This window comes from Sciurus vulgaris (assembly GCF_902686455.1).
Source record: "Sciurus vulgaris genome assembly, chromosome: 18".
In the NCBI taxonomy this organism is placed as follows: Eukaryota; Metazoa; Chordata; class Mammalia; order Rodentia; family Sciuridae; genus Sciurus; species Sciurus vulgaris.
Genome location: NC_136479.1, coordinates 30,372,590 through 30,388,219, shown reverse-complemented (window position 1 = coordinate 30,388,219; position 15,630 = coordinate 30,372,590). Strand labels below are relative to the sequence as shown.

Genomic DNA, 15,630 nt, shown 5'->3' with positions numbered 1-15,630 from the left:
GTAAATGTAGCTGGGAACCTCTGTCTTCAAGGTCGGTTTTTATTTGTCTGATGTAGTTACATTTTCATATCTGTTATATTTTCTTCAACTTAGGGACAAGATAGGTAGAAAACAGGAGGCCACAGTTCCTTTGATGTTTGCCCGCCTGCCGAGAGTCAGCGTCTTAGATGCATCACTTATTTCCTTGGCCTACCTTTGTCTATCTTTCTGTCTCTGTTTCTCAGTTCAAATCCTAAATGTGTTTATAGTTTTACAAAGCATGTTGGCAGCTGTCTTTAAAATGACTGATACATGCTGTGATGAGCGAGTGTGACCAGTGGGATTACTATGTGCTTCAGTTGGCATCTCTTAAAATTAGAATGCTGGGTAAAGGTTGCTAAAAACCCCGTGTAAACAGGCAGCAGGTACACAAGGGGAAGGGAGATCACAAGCTTCTCCCCTTCTCTGTGCCTGAGACACATGACAAAACACTGTTTTCCTTCAGCCATCGGTTCCAGGAGCAGTCAGCCACAGTCCCAGCTCCTGAGCGCTGCTGGAGGTGGGTGGGGTTGGCCAGAGTTGGGGTCTCCAAGGTAGGCTAATTTTGACTCTGGGCTTAAAAAGCATTATAGTGCAAGTGGACAACACGTTCGTAACTAGGTGAGAATTTTACCTGTGTCTATACACTGCATCCTTCAGTGGGCATGAAAGCCCAGTGCCCCGTCCTGTGTGAGGCGCGTCTGTATGTTGGTTGTTGAATTCTGGCTGCTTCTTCTGCAGGCATCAGCAAGATTCGGATCTTTCAGTAGCATACTCTGATGCCGACCTCCACAGACACAAAAAGAAGAAGAAGAAAAAGAAGAGACATTCAAGGAAGTCAGAGGACTTTGTGAAAGATTCAGGACTACACTTGATGAAGGCCATGAGCTATGAGACTGTCAACCATTTCCGGAGAACAGAGGGCAGTTTTCTACTCACTGATGGCCTGCCTCTGGAAGGCATCGGACCTTTCCGGGAAAAAACAAAGCATTTAAGGATGGAAAGCAGGGCTGACAGGTGCCATCTGTCTGAGTATGGCCAGGGTAAGAGGAGATAACTTGGAATTAAGAAGATAGAAACTCTTAATAAATGTGTTTGGAAAAAGTGATTGAAACAATTGAGATAGAACCTCAAGTGGCAGAAAAGGGTCCATGAGTAAAAGCCATCCTCCATGTCGCACAGTTGCAACTTGTGGATGCAGTGTGTGGTTGATTCCGTTGTGTTTTTTGAACGCAGTGCCCGACCCCTTAGCCTCTGTGGAAAGCCCGAGTTATGTGGGATTGGCTAGAAATAGTTCTGCAGTATCTAGAGTAGCTGAGTGTAGCTGACCCGTCCTTGATGACCTGTGTCGTCAGCCTCCACGGGGGTGCCGCCTCCCAGGCACCCACACTGGCTCCGACCATTTCCAGATCACTCCTGGCTGCCATGTGTCTTGGGCTCTTCTTCGCAGACACGGGCTTCCCTTGCAATTCAGTAGCTCTGCATTCTCTGATTGCATGTAGGGCAGCTCCTCGCCCTTCCTAGCTAGGTTCTGATTTTTGCCCGCAGACAGGAGCACCGAGCTTTACTAGAGTCAGTGGGCCTAGAGGGAGGCTGGCCAACTACAGCCCTCAGGCGATGTCTGTGTAAGACCTGCCAGTTCAGAATGGCTTTAACATTTTTAAAAATTCCACAGAATGATACTGTGTTTCATGTGAGCACTGTGTGAAATTCAAATTTCAATGTCATCTTTGGTTGGCACGTGACCAGTTTGTCTGCATGCTGTCTTGTCTGCTTTGGTGCTGCTCAGCAAAGTGACTAGTGGCAGCAGAGACCATGTGGCCTGCCAAGCTGAAAGTATCATCATCCTCTGGCCCTTTAGAAAGTCTGCCAGCCTGTGCTGGATGCCATGGTTCACTTTCTTGCATAAAGACGGTGCTTGCCATCACAGGGACTTGGACACATCATCTTGGCTTTTTGGTTCTCTAATGTGATCTGTTGGGGAGGCCTGGGCAGGGGGCAGATCCTTCCCCTACAGTGGCCCTTAGTCAGTATGCAATTACTGACGAACAGATGGTCCCCCGAGAGAAGGGGTGAAGAGAGGACCAGCTGCAGGGAGGGCTGAAGAGCCCAGAAGCCAGTTGCAGCACGAGTTGGGGGTACACACAAAGCTCCAGAGGCATTCGCTTTAGGTGGTTTTACTTTGTAGTTTTCATTTGCCTTTCTCTAATTTTCTTTTTTTTTTTGGTACTGGAGATTGAACCTGGCCCATTTTAGTTTTTAACTTGAGACTGGGCCTGGTTAAGTCCTTGAGGGTCTTGCTGAGTTGGTGAGACTGACTTCAAACTTGGATCCTCCTGTCTCAGCCTCCTGAGTTGCTGGGATTACAGGCATGTGCCACTGCACCTGGCCTTTTTTTTTGGTACTGGGGATTGAACCTGGGGGTGCTTTATCATGGAGATACATCTCCAGTACTTTTTTCCTTTTGAGACAAGGTCTCCCAGGTTACTGAGGGTCTCACTAAGTTGCTGAGAATGGCGTTGAACATGTGATCCCCTATCAGCCTGCCCACTCACTGGGATTACAGGCATGTGCCACTGCACATAGCTCTGTGTATTTTTAAGAAATTGTGTACATTCTACAAGTGGTTTCACATTAACATTTAAGCAATTTGGGGAAGGGAACTGGTGAGGATTGGTGAGGTCCTTTTCTGACTGCTGTGTGGTACTTAAGGATTAAGTGAGGAGATGAGTAGTCTTTAAGGATTAAGCAGTGAGGTGTATTTGTAATCTGTGTGTTAGGTAGAATTCCACAATTGTTGCTGGAATCTTTTAGTCTGGCTCCCAGAGACAGCTAGGCTCAAGAGAAGGTAGGTTGAGTACTAACCTGAGTGTCGCTTTGGCATGAGGTGGCAATTCTGCTTATTCATTCCGAGTAGTGTGGTCAGGCTGTGAGTGGTGGCCCTGTTTCTACCCCCAGTCCGGTGGTGCTGATGACTAGTTTGTGCTGAGGGCCCACGTTAGGGCTGCCTGTCTGGCCTTGGTGCCAGGCCCCCTTATCCCTGTGAGGGTGGACAGCCCTTCTGCTCTCTCCCACATGTTCCTCTGCCCTGGCCTTTGGCCACCTACCTCTCTTCCATTCAACTCTCGGTCAACTTCTGTGGCCTGAGATCTGTTCCATCCTAATGTAAGAATCCTCAGCAGTTAGACGTGGCTGAGGATGGCCTGTTCCCTCAGGGGTGTGGTTTAGGGACATGCTTCTGCTGGGCCAGCAGCCCTCTCACCAGGTGAACTCATTTTCAGTAGGACACTTGGCGAAGTAGCCATGTGCGGCCTCTGCTTGCCCTTCCTCTTGTGGGATTGATTTCAGGTGACCGATGTTAAACTACAGAAAATTGCTTCTAGTTGTTCACCTAATTTGTACGCACAGCACAGGCACTAAAAATTTTGTACGATCATTAAAATCCATTTCCTAACCTTTGCCTTCCAGGTGATTGAAAACTTGGCCTCAAAACAAAAACTTCACTAGTTATGGTAAGCCCTTTTCCTGTCCGTACGCCTTGTCATTGCAGAGCAAGTTGTACCTCCGAAGAAAACATAAGGGCCTCATGGTGCCGTTTCATCACCGGGGCAGGGGCGGTGGCCTCTGGCGGCCAAGCCAGGATGGGGGTCTCAGCTCCCTCTGCCAGCCAGCCTGGGCAGCAGACACTTCTGAGGTTCAGGCCCAGCACCTTTCCTTACTGGCTTTCCTAGGACCGCCAAGGAAGATGCCTGTCACTGAACTCACTCCCCACTCCCTCCCCTCATCTTAAGAAAAGCCAGCAAAACTCATAAAATCCCTGGACCCCACAGTTCTGGGAGCCGGCCCCAGGCTCCCCACGCCCGCACCACCTGCCCGTTCCCTGCACACACCCAGTGCAGAGGAAGAAGTCTGTTCCCATAGCAGAGGGTCAAAGCTGTGTCCAGGTCACACATGCCTGGATTTTATTCATTGTTCCATACTCCACTCATTGAGGTAAAGGGATAGTGAACCATTTGGCCCTTGAAATTTTGTTCAAATGTGTCTATCATGTCAATTCAGCAAGGAGGATTTTAAATGAATTTTAAAGTGATTATATCTACAAAAGAATAATCTGCAGTGAATGGACAAGCCTTACCCAGTCTCCTTAAGGGAAAGGGCTCGATCTACGGAAGCTGGAACGCCTCCCAAATGAAAGCGGGATCAGAGGATGCGGGCAATTCTGCAGCAGTTTGGGCTCAGGGCAGGTGCAGCGGGGCCCAGCAGGTGGCGCCTCCCTGGCCAAGCCACTGCCAGTGCCTGTAGAACTGCCTGGCATTGCTGGGTCCCTTTATGTGATGGAAAGGCAGTGACCATTTAAAGGAAGAAGAGCTTCCCAAAAACCCTGGGGAGCCACTGGCAGGGTTTTCGTTCCAAACTAATGCCTGTGCCTCTTGTCTTTCAGATTCAACGTGTTCAACAGAAGCCATCCCCAACCCAGCTTAAATTATAAACATAGAAAATAACTTTGTTCAAATCTGCGTGGTGCTTCTTTAGTAAATATGTACAGATTTTACCATGGAGAACCTTTTTTTTTTGTTTTGTTTTATTTTGGTTTTTTTTTGTTTGTTTTTACCTTTTCTTAATTGCCCTTATTCCAAATGGATGAACACTTTCTACAACTGCTGACCATTGTAAGATACCGTGTATATATATCACATTGAAAATAATGCCCTGGAATAGAACATCTCAAATGCTGCTTAATTACAGACTCAGGTTGATTACTTGTATTTCATGTAATGTTCCTCCAAGTTAGACATCTGGTGCAAGACCAACCGGGAAACCATGGAATTACTAAAAGTACAAACTGACAGTGCGTATATTTAATTTAAAGACTTATTTAAAGATTCACAAGCTCTCAACTAAACTTTCGAGGGCAGTCTGTTTTCTGTAATGTCTGATACTAGAAACTAATTTGCTTCATATTTTAGTTGTATTCAAGATTTGAAAATGTATTTTATAGACAAGTTCTGTTTTTGAACTTTGTGGAACTATTCCAATCAATTTACCAGTTATGATGAGTATTTACATTATGAATGTATAATCTACACATTATTTGTAAAGCCTACAGTATGTTTTTATTACATAACACTTTTTATACAGTGTCTCTTGTCTTGACTATGATATTGGAGTCTGAGTTGTCAGCTTGGTCCCTTAAAGTTTCTAGTTACAGACAAAAATCATACTGTGATTTTATTTTTAATATGGATATGCTATCAAACTGTGATACACTTATAATTCACTGGTCCTGCATCAGGAGATGGAGTGGGGAAAACTGTATTTAATACAGTTTGTATCTGAATAATCTGTATGGTTTATACAGTTTGTGTTGTTCAGAGATGTCTAAAGTTTGATCTTTGTTTTTTTAAAGATTGAAAAAGCACTTGCCCCACTGTAAATATACAGCATGTAAAATTTATATAGTATATAAATGGCAGCAAATTAAACATTTTGTGTCTTGTTTTTTACTCCTGTTTTCCCCGTTTGCTTACCGCACGTCTCACAGCTTCTTCCTGTTGACTGACTGCACTTAAAACCCACTATGCTCCTGCCACAGTCTGTCAGGAGGTGCCTCTAGCCAGGCCATCAAGTCTGGATCAGAGGTACAGACCCCAGGAATTGGTCAGGGAAAATCAGGCCGTGGTTTTCTGGACACAACGTATTTTTATTTTGAAGAACCAAGTCTTAGGCAATCTTGTTTTAATAATACATTTGATTTTTATTTAGTGAACACAATATCTGCAAGAGTTTTGACAGCCATACACCCTTCAATTTTTACTAACTTCACTCTGCAACAAAATATCAATAGATATTTTGATATCAATATCAATATTTCTTCATGCAAGTTGGGGGAGTATATACATTGAATAACAAAACACTCCAGAAATCCATATATATGTACATTATTTACATACTGACTACATTTATTGTAAATAGAAATGTCTTCTAAGAAAAAAATAAGAAAATGAGAAATCACAACTTGTGGTTTCTGGTCTATAATAGACCTAACTTCTCAGCAAAGCACATCTGTGTAGATAAATGCATTTATAACTTTTAAAATAGGCATTGCTTTACATGAAGCATTAAATGCTGTTTCATCTATAAACAGCTCCTATTATGACTGACTGGTACCACATGAACTGCTCAAAAGTGTTCTGGGACCCTTGAGACACAGGTGCATGTCTGGGTCCAGGGTCAGTCCAGTTAAACCTCAAGTGATGACCAGGGCCCAGTGAGCCAGGCTGTGGAAGCTGCAGTGTTTAGCCCAGGCTTCCTCTTCACTGCCTGCTGCCCTTTGTCTCTGGAGGAAACTTTGTCTTTGGCCAGAATGGGGGCTGATCCAAGCACTGAGTGTAGACACTGGGGGTGGAGAGGAGGATGAGCTCGGCTGAGCCTCGCCTGCCCCTGCAAGAGGGTGAAACTGTTGTCCCTCTTCTAGGCTGCCCTGGTGGAGGCCAGGTGTGTATTTGTTGCTAGACTGGCGGGTCTTCTGGACCCGGCCTAACAGCTCAGTGGTGCTGTGACGGCCAGATGCCTTTGGGTCAATACTGTCAACAAAACCTCAGATTAGGCAAGTTCATGTAATACTCTTTGAGGGCAAGTTACTTAGATGCTAAGTACGAGGGCCTTCTGGTATTGATCCTGGGTAAACAGCCGTCAGACAAAGCTCACAAGATGACTGTGCAAATAAAGGATTTACCATCCGGTGACTCCATGCTCACTACCCAAACCCAGAAAGCTCCATGTGCCAGGGCTGTACCTGGGTTGGACAGGAGAGAGGAAATGGCTCGTACACATGTGGCAAACTGATCTGGCCAGCGCCACAGCAGTCCTGGGGGTAGGGGGGGCAGCCCAGTGATGGCCTGGCAGAGCCACAGCATCTGTGCTTGGCCAGGGGGCCAGGCAGCACTTGCGCATGGAAGACTGGAGGCCGACTTGCATATGCGTCAGTTAGGCATTCAAGGGGAGGTCTGCCCCAACACTAAAGCTTCAGATTTGAGGTATCAGTAAAGTAACGAAGCCTGGAAGCTTGGCTATAAATCAAAAATTAAGTCAGTCTGATGCATGATGGAGAGTTTCAGCCTTGGACCCCTTTGCTTGTGTGACATAAAGCTACATCAGGGTCAGCCACGCAGAGGCAAAGGGCCCAGGGCTGTGCTGTCTCCGGCGCCTCAAGGCAGTTCATAAGAATTACTTCTGCTACTTAGAACAAAAGATAAGTGCATATGGCCTGAGGTTTTCATTCCCGGACTTAGATTTTGCACAGGAGTACAAATGACCTTCGAAGGGTGCAAATTCCAGGTGCAGATGGGGTAGTGAGAGCAGTTCTGTGGGGGAAGTCACCCACCAACTGAACAGCCCATAAGAGCTGAAGAAGGCCCTGCATGCTATGCACGGGTGCCACGCCAGTGCAAAGGGCGCTCAATAAAGGGGAGCGAGAGACGCGCCCAGCCCCATCTCCTGGCGGCCTCGCCCACACCCTCATCCAGCGCTGGAGGAATTCTGTGAGCAAGCATGGAACCCAGGGCCCTGCACGTGCTAGGCAAGCACTCCAGCACTGAGCTGCATCCACAGCCCCCCATCCAGCTCTGGCCTCACTGTGGGGGCCACCACATCCTTCCAGATGTCCTGAGCACCTACTATTGTACACGGATGGCCACCTGGCCATCTCCAGTAGTGGAGCTTTACAAGTCCCACCCTGGTATGGATTTGGGGTTCTCTCCTGTTCATAGAAAACCCTAAGTGCCACACACCTTCAGCCATACTTGCTTCTCTCACAGGGGAGATCAGACCTCTGAGAACATGATAGTAAAGAGGAATAAGATCATTTCTAGGTACTTATATATCTATTCATTACGATAAAAAATCAGATCAGCATAATGTTAAAATAAGCATTTTGCCAAAGGTTTTAAATAGTGATGTGGTCAAAAGCCTTTCAGACCAATGTGTTAAAGTTGAATGACATGAAACTGCTTTTTCTATGGGTTAGAAACAGTCCCATATCAGAGTTCTGTGTGGTTCGACACATGGACCGTGTGTGTCCGGGGGAAAGGGCTCCACTGGGGAGGATTCAGCAGTTACGGGATAAACACCCCAAACCATCTTACCTAAATGATCTGCTTAGAAAGCATCTGTGGGGCCCAAAGCTGAGTTGAGGGAAAGTCGCAGAGCCGATCACACACGGGGCCCTGGTGTACCTGTCCTTAAGGACACCAGGCACCACCTTCCCCAGAGCACCTGCCTGTCCCCAGCCAGGCCCCGCAGCAGCTCCCACCCAGTGCAAGTGCCCACAGCCCGCCCTCTGGCTGCATATATATACGTTTTTTCAGTGCATGGTATATACTTGTGTCCAGGAGTTAAATTTATAGCTGCCATTCTAAAAATACTACTGTTAGAAAGTAAGTATCTTTCATTATAATTTCAGAATATAAAAAGGCATATAAAAGCTATAATCCTATATATGAGAAAAATTCTGAATAAAAAAGTGGTAGCGTTTCCTTTCCTGTTTTGATATAAAACAGAGGCTTCTAGAGGGGTCAGCACTGCCCCAACGCGCAGGCGTGGCATGACTGGTGCGAAGCGGTTCCCGCTGCAGGGAAGATTCCCACGGCCAGCACCGGGGGGCCGATGCTTTGGACCTCTCCCACTGTGGGCGCCGGATGGTGGCAGCCGACCACAATCCAAGTCACGGCACAAGGCTTTGGGGTGTGCGCGGGGGCCGCAGTTCCGGGGGAGCTGGGGAGCTGGAGAGCCGTGCGAGATCCCACCTCCCTGCCCTGCTGCCCACGAACGCGGCCGGGCGTCAGGAAGGCGCCACTCACGCTCTGCTGTGGGGTGTGATCTTTCTGGTGACCTGCGGGGCCAGCGAGGCTCTATTTCTTATTGGCAATTCTCCTTTTCCTTGTGGCCAACATGTCGTAGAAAGGATCCCTACTGATGCTTGCTCTAGGAAAAAAAGGAGAGCGAGCAGGTGAGGGCCGAGGACCAGCCCGGACCTCCACCTCCACCAGCCCCTTGGCGCCTGCAGACGGCTGCGGTCCCCAGGGTCCCGCGGCAAGGGCATGCTGGGCAGGCCCACTCACTTGATGGATTTCATCCACTCCTCCTTCTCCTCTGGGCTCGGGGCGGAGATCCGGTACACCACGTGGTTCCCCTCCACCACTCGGCCGTCCGCTTCTGTTTTGCAGGCCTTGATGACCTGCCCTTTGTGACTGGGATTGTAAAGCTCAAAGCAGTTCTGGTGGAGAGAAGGGGGAGGCTGTCATGGGGGTGCTGGGCAGGGCTCTCCGCGGTCAGGCTCCTTGCCGGGAGCGCCACCCAAGTGGGTGGAAAGACGCTGGCGGAAGGGAGCCACTTACAGGCTTCCGTGGGTCCTCCACCTCCCTGATGCTGAGGTTCTCCAGTGGGATGATCCCCCTGGGCTCCTTGTCCTACAAGAGAAAGTGCAAAGCAGCCTCAGCAGGCCACAAAGCGAGGGCCCCTCCCCTCGGGGGCTCTGGTAGCTGCGGGAGGGAAAAGAGCAGGCTCCCCACTTACTGTTGTGTATTCAAAGTAGTAGAGGCAGTTATCCGTCAGGATGAACCAGCGCCGCTTCCAGGTCTTCACGCGCCCTCCTAGGAGCAGAAGGGCCTCGTGAGTCAGGGGCTGGGGGCTGTGGAGCCCCAGGCCTGAGGGCCCACAACCCACACCAACTCCTGCATTTGCAGAAAGACCCCAGGAGCCAAGCTCGGGCTTTAGTTTTCTCCTTCGTGAAAATGTTCAATATCCTGACCAAGTTAGCAAAGTCCTGGACAAGCTGTGTGGCCTGGCCATCCAGGTGGGTGGCTGGGTGCACGGCTGGGGCCCACATGCACCCCCCACCCGGCCCACACAGGTATCTCTACGGCCACCCAGGGTCACCCTAGACAACACAGCCCTCTCAGATCTGCTTCCTGGAAAAGGCAGTCATAATGGATGGGTGCAATCTCCCCACATGAGATGATAACATGATGAAGTCAACGCCGCCACCCGGGTCTATCCAGGGCTAATCCTGTTACACCAGGGCGTTATCGCATTACTGGGTACTTTGGGCAGCCCTGGGATCCATCAAAGTCAATTACCCCTTGGCTCAGGGAATTATTAGATTGAATTAAATTAATCTTTTAACAAGATCTGGAGCACACACGTACACACGCGCACACGGTCCCTCTGATCTGTTAGCCCTGAAGCTCGGCACAAGCTGACTTCAACTGCTCGCCTTTGCTTCTGAGGGGAAGTCAGGAAGGAGGAAGGAGGAAGGAGGGAGGGTGGAAGTGAAGGAGGGAGAAAGAAACGCTCATGCCAACAAATCCGAGCACTATGTGGGATGCCAGGTGTGAAGAGACCCTCCCTGCCCCAGGGCTCCCCAATACTGATGAGAGGACAGTAGGGGGCAAGCAGGTCATAGAGATCTCTCCCTGGGAGCAGGAGGCCCGCGTGGGGCATGGAGACAGGACAATGGAAGGAAGGGCACATGAGAACCATGAGGGTCACGTCCTGGGGCCAAGGCAGGCGCTTCCTTGGCCTCTGACTCGGCTTTCATTTGTGGAGACCCAGGATGAAGACACCAGAAGGAAAGTCAGTTTGGGAGGGAAGACGCCTGACCCAGACAGGCAAAGAAGCCCAGAGGGCAGGGAGGGCGTCTCCAGAGCCCAGCGGGGCCTCTCCCTCACCCCTGCCTCACTCATTGGACCTTCCATCTGTCCTTCGATAGCCTAAGGTAGACCAGCGGGCCAAGGAGCAGGCAGCTCTGGCATCCGGTTGTCCCTCCTTCTCCCCATACACACCTGCCACCCAGCTCTATCCTCACCAGCACCACACCACCAGTCAGGGTCGGAGAGCCCTGATGCATCTTTGCCATATCCTCAGTGTCCCCGAACCTCCCTGCCCTCAGCACCAGGTCACACGCTCGTGCCACAGGGCCTCTACTCAGGCTCTTCTGGCCTGGAGTGGCATTGCTTCTTCTCAGCATCTCCTGCCCCTCGCCTGCCTCCTGCTCTCCAGCTCCTGCACGTGGCTTCGTCACGGAATCTTCTGCTCAGGGCTGGGCCTGTCTCACCCAGCTCGACAGGGAGACCATTTCTGCTCGGGAGCCCACTCCACATGGGAATGCTGACAGGGTGCCCCACAGGGAGCTGGTTCCACACAGGGGACATGACAGGGACTCCATTCCACATGGGATCTAGGTGACCCTTCAGGCAGCCTGCCTTCTCCCAAAGTTTTCCAGCAACAAAGGGACAGAAGGACATTCTGTGCCCTAAGGTCATGAGAAGAGGACAATGCCAATACTTTCCAGGCTTCTCCCCGAGTCCCAAGGCCTGTGTCACAATCGGCTGACAGCAGCCTCTATCACTCATGTGTCACCACCTAAAGCCTCTGCCCCTCAGGACTCCTGAGGCCACCACAGTGCATGCAGACCCCGTCCCCAGACCCGCCCAGTACCTAGGACAGTCAGAGGAGTCTTGAAAAGAACCTACTGGTCACGTCCCTCCCCTGCTTTAAGCCCCCAAAGGTTCTGCTGCGCTCAGCGTGAAGCCCTACTCTGCAGCCTGAGGGCTCCTGTGCTCTGCTGTCCTTCTGCCTCAGGCCCTGCCACCATGCAGCACAGCGGGTTCTCCTGTGCAGGACCGGCTCTTCCTGCGCCTAGTTCCGCCTGTGGGCTCTGCCTTCCCTGGGCCCCCATCTCCACTGTCACCCGCCTGGGACCATCAGTTGTCCTGGAAGGGATCTGCCGGAAGGGCCCTTGGCTCTTGCCCTGGACCCCACCCTGCTGCTCCACGTTCAGTGTTGAGTCTGGAGAACCCAACCCTGCCCAGTCCTTGGGCCAGGGGAGCAGGAGCCCAGACAGGTATGCAATCAAGGCTGGCCCCAAAGCTGCCACCTGGACGCTCATGGCTCAGAGGTCCGTCCGGCAGGGGCGGGCGGTGCTCCTGGCCTCAGAGCCATGCAGGTTCTGCTGTGAGACGCCAGGAAGCCCAGCCCACGCCGACCACACCTCGCTCTCCCCGTGGCCAGGAGCCTGGCTTCTCTTCCACAGGTAAGCACCACTTTTGGTCTGTGAATTTCCACTTCCACTGTTACTGGGCCTTGTGTGCGATACGCACAAGAAGGACGCACGTGGCACAGGCGTGAGCACGCTTTCCCTCCACATAGCTCAGCTCTGACCACAGTCTAGGTTTCTGACACGAACGACTCTCAGAACCCGCTGTCTTAAATTTCTCCACAACCACGGGCCAGGCCTGTGCACGGCGCACGGCCTGAGCTCCTGCGCTCCTGCAACACCCAAGCCTTGAGAAGCAGCTGCTCTAAAGCTAAATTTGTATCGTGCATTTGACATTCCCATCTGAACACACACTTAGAAACCCAAGTTCTGGAGTTTTACACAGGTCCAGCCAGGTACCTGTTTCCCTGCTCTGTCTGCCCTGTACTGGGAGGAACCTGTGCACCCACTCAGTGCAGGACCACACCTGGGGGCTGACCTGAGTCTTAAGAATTGGCTTCTGGCTTATCTGCTGCCCCTTTGTCCTTTGGGGACCAATACCAACACAGGTGTCTAGTGGCCAGGCCTGGGCTCCTCCACACAGTTACGGGGAGGCCCTCAGGCAAAGACACCTCCGGGCACCAGGAGCTCTGCAGCGAGTCTGCTGTCACTAGGGGTTCAGGAGCCTGCCGTGTGCAGGGTTGGCCTGCAAGACTCTGGCCTCCAACTTTACTCCTGAGAAGGCAGCAGAGATGGGACTACTGGGGCAAGAGAGCTGCAGGTGCCAACTCTGCAGGGCAGCACCTGCGTGCCCAGGCAGACCCAATGCCACACTGGGCTGCCCACTGAATTGAGGTCACATCTGGATGCCCTGGGCGCTCCTGGCACCCCATTTCCCAGTGCCCAGGGCAACTGCACAGCAACATGAGTGCTCCGTGCCTCACTCACGGCCTTCTTATCAGCCCTCCAGAAATGAGCTGCAGACACAAGAAGTCTTGTGCCTTCATTTCATTCACTGATTTATGTCTTCAGAGCTGCCTCCTTCCCAGGAACACAGAGGTCACTTGAGTGGCTGTCACTGTCCCTCGAGGGGGCACTCTTGGGCAATACAAGAAACGGAAGGAAGGTATCTAATCCAACGAGTGCCCTACTTATCATGGAGTGCAGCTGCTGGGGCCTTCAGACGCAGCCCTCCGCCTGCCCCCACTCCAGGCCCACAGGTGCCACGTGACTTGAAAGGTCTGGGATATATCTGATGTCACTCAGGCATCTGAGGCCAAGGCTATGGTACTAAGATTTTAGGCAAAGATCCAGAATTCTTTTAAACTCTGGCATAGCCAGAGAAGAGTTGAAGAGCAATGCCAAGGTTGAAGACCCCAGTGGGAACAGTCCCATGGGAACAGCCCCATCCCATCAGCTAAGGTGGCCTGTGCCTGTCACACTGTCATCATGCAGCATCTTATCCTCCCTTCATGAAAAAATAATAAAAATCACCAGAATTCTAGCCCTTGGGTCTTACATGCTACACAGCAATCACCTGTTCTCCGAACTTCCTGGACAAAACATAGCAGTCATAGCTCCTGGGCTTTACTGTTGATGTAAGATAAAAATCCATCCCCCCAGAGTCAAAATAGCCCCTAAAAATTGCTAAAATTGCCCATAAGGTACAAAAGCCATTAGACTTGTCACCGGTGAGAAAGTCTTTAGGACATCCCCAGGATCTTTCCGGGAGCTGTAAACATGCAGTGCTTGGTTAGTATGGGGAGACTGGCGAGCTGCAGGGACAGGCTGGTTACCAGCTTCTTCGCTGCTGCAGGACCTAAAGATGGGGTTGGGGGGGACGGGCTTGTTCCCACACAGTGTCCCCATGCGCTCCTGGTCCCAGCTGTTGCTGACCCTGTCCCTGAGGTGGGTGCCAAACACCGCACCATGCACAACGCTGACCCAGCAAGTCCAAAGCCAAATGGATCAGATGAATGGCAGCCACAAACCAGAGCTTCACACAGACCAACGTGGGGGAGAGAAACCGAAAGAGGAGTGAGCCGCTGGGGAGGGGAGGAAGCCACTGGGTACCTACCTCCTAACGCAGGACAAGCAGGGACAGCCCGTCACAGAACAGAAAGGTGGGAGCCACAGGCAGAAGGAAAACAACAAGAAGGCACATTTAAACCACTCGTCAAAAATCACAGCCACGCCAAACCAGGAGAAAGGCACACAGGTTCTTTGGAGATAAATGCACGTGCTTCTCGTACAGAAAACTGCCCTGGATTTACATAAACGCTAACTTGGCAGTTTTCTGGGACAGGTTGTGCAGTCTCTGCCATGGACACAGCACGTAGGGCCTCCCTCCGAAAGGCCACACTTCAGGGAAGCAGCCACCAGCCTGGGACGTGCGGCTGCTGAGAGCAGGCTTTGGCTTAACGGCAATGTCTTTTAATGTTGCTGCCAAGTGGTTAGGGGCTTCGCTACAAGGAGCTTGGGAGGACCCCACGGGAGCTGCTGCATGGGCTGAGGGGCCACAAGCACGGGTCACTTGCAAAAGGCTCACCCAGCTTCAGAAGCCAGCCCTCCCGGTCTGGGTTGAAGAATGTGTGCGTTAAGTCATTCCCATCATCCTCCGGGATCTTAAACGGTTCATTCTTAATACTTTCATACAAGTTCTGTAAGGAGGAGAGACAAGAGCAAGTTCAGGCTTTCAAACAGGAGAAGCAACTGTCCTTTCTCTCTCTCTCCAGTGTAGAATGAGGATAAAGTGCAGCAGGATCAGGAAAACGAAAATATGCCTGAAAGATGCATTTCAAATAAATAAGTCAACCAGGTGCGGTGGTGCGTGCCTGTAATCCCAGCTCCTCAGGAGACTGAGGCAGAAGGTGTGCAAGAGACCCTGCCTGAAAATAAAAAATAAAAGATAATAAAGTTAGATAAATTAATCAACACTGCCAATTCTCACAGGTTTTGATAAATTTGAGGAAGGAGGAGAAACAGCCAGATGCAGTTCAGAAGCAGGGTCCTGAAGCTGAGCACAGTGGTACATGTTTATGACCTCAGTGGTGCAGGACGCTGAAGCGGGAGGATGGCAGTTTAAGACTAGCCTCAGCCACTTAGCAAGGCCCTGTCTCAAAATTAAAAATCTAGAAAAAGGGCTGGAGGTGTAGCTCAGTGGTAAAGTGCCCCTGTGTTCAATCTCTGGTACCACAAAAAAAAAAAAAAAAAAAAAAAAGAATAAAAGGCCTCACCCTCAGCAGCTCTTCCGGGAGGTCCCCTCCCTCGTTGATGCCACGATTCATGGTGATGAACCGCTCCGCGGTGGGTTTGTCACGCACATTGTGGTTGTGCAGGCTGGTGTTGAGCATGATGATGGCGAAGGACAACACGTAGCACGTGTCTGCAACGAGTCAGCAGACAGCATCTGAGCCAGCTGGAATCTCTACATGGAGAGTGGGCACCCCTCAGGACGACCCACGTCGGAACCATGTGTGCTGGCCCTGCCAAGCATGCCTGGCAGGAGGGCCCTGGGTCTACCCTCTGAAGCAGTAGCTCCCTGCAGAGCAGGAGTGGGTCTGAGAGGTGGCTACAGG

The 15,630-nt window shown here is 50.9% G+C and overlaps 2 protein-coding genes across 5 annotated transcripts in view; one reads left to right on the top strand and one right to left on the bottom strand.

The window, feature by feature from the left end:
* The window catches only part of USP42 (ubiquitin specific peptidase 42), a 48,796-nt gene extending 40,269 nt beyond the window's left edge, over positions 1-8,527 (top strand). For 3 of the 4 annotated variants that reach the window (XM_079120442.1, XM_079120439.1, XM_079120440.1), the window contains exon 16: positions 760-2,206. In XM_079120442.1, coding sequence (XP_078976568.1) covers positions 760-1,075 — 316 coding nt within the window. In that variant the 3' untranslated portion in view covers positions 1,076-2,206. Of the gene's footprint in view, positions 1-759; positions 2,207-3,486; positions 3,531-4,459 lie in introns of those variants that run through there. The other variant, XM_079120441.1, reaches the window with a different exon arrangement.
* Positions 8,528-8,652: 125 nt separating this feature from the next.
* Positions 8,653-15,630, bottom strand: part of CYTH3 (cytohesin 3) — a 103,554-nt gene continuing 96,576 nt past the window's right edge. The window contains exons 8-13 of the mRNA XM_079120449.1: positions 15,289-15,437; positions 14,601-14,712; positions 9,592-9,668; positions 9,414-9,485; positions 9,138-9,292; positions 8,653-9,000 (exon numbers count right to left, since the gene is read on the bottom strand). Of these exons, the coding sequence (XP_078976575.1) occupies positions 8,928-9,000; positions 9,138-9,292; positions 9,414-9,485; positions 9,592-9,668; positions 14,601-14,712; positions 15,289-15,437 (638 nt within the window). The 3' untranslated portion in view covers positions 8,653-8,927. The remainder of the gene's footprint in view (positions 9,001-9,137; positions 9,293-9,413; positions 9,486-9,591; positions 9,669-14,600; positions 14,713-15,288; positions 15,438-15,630) is intronic.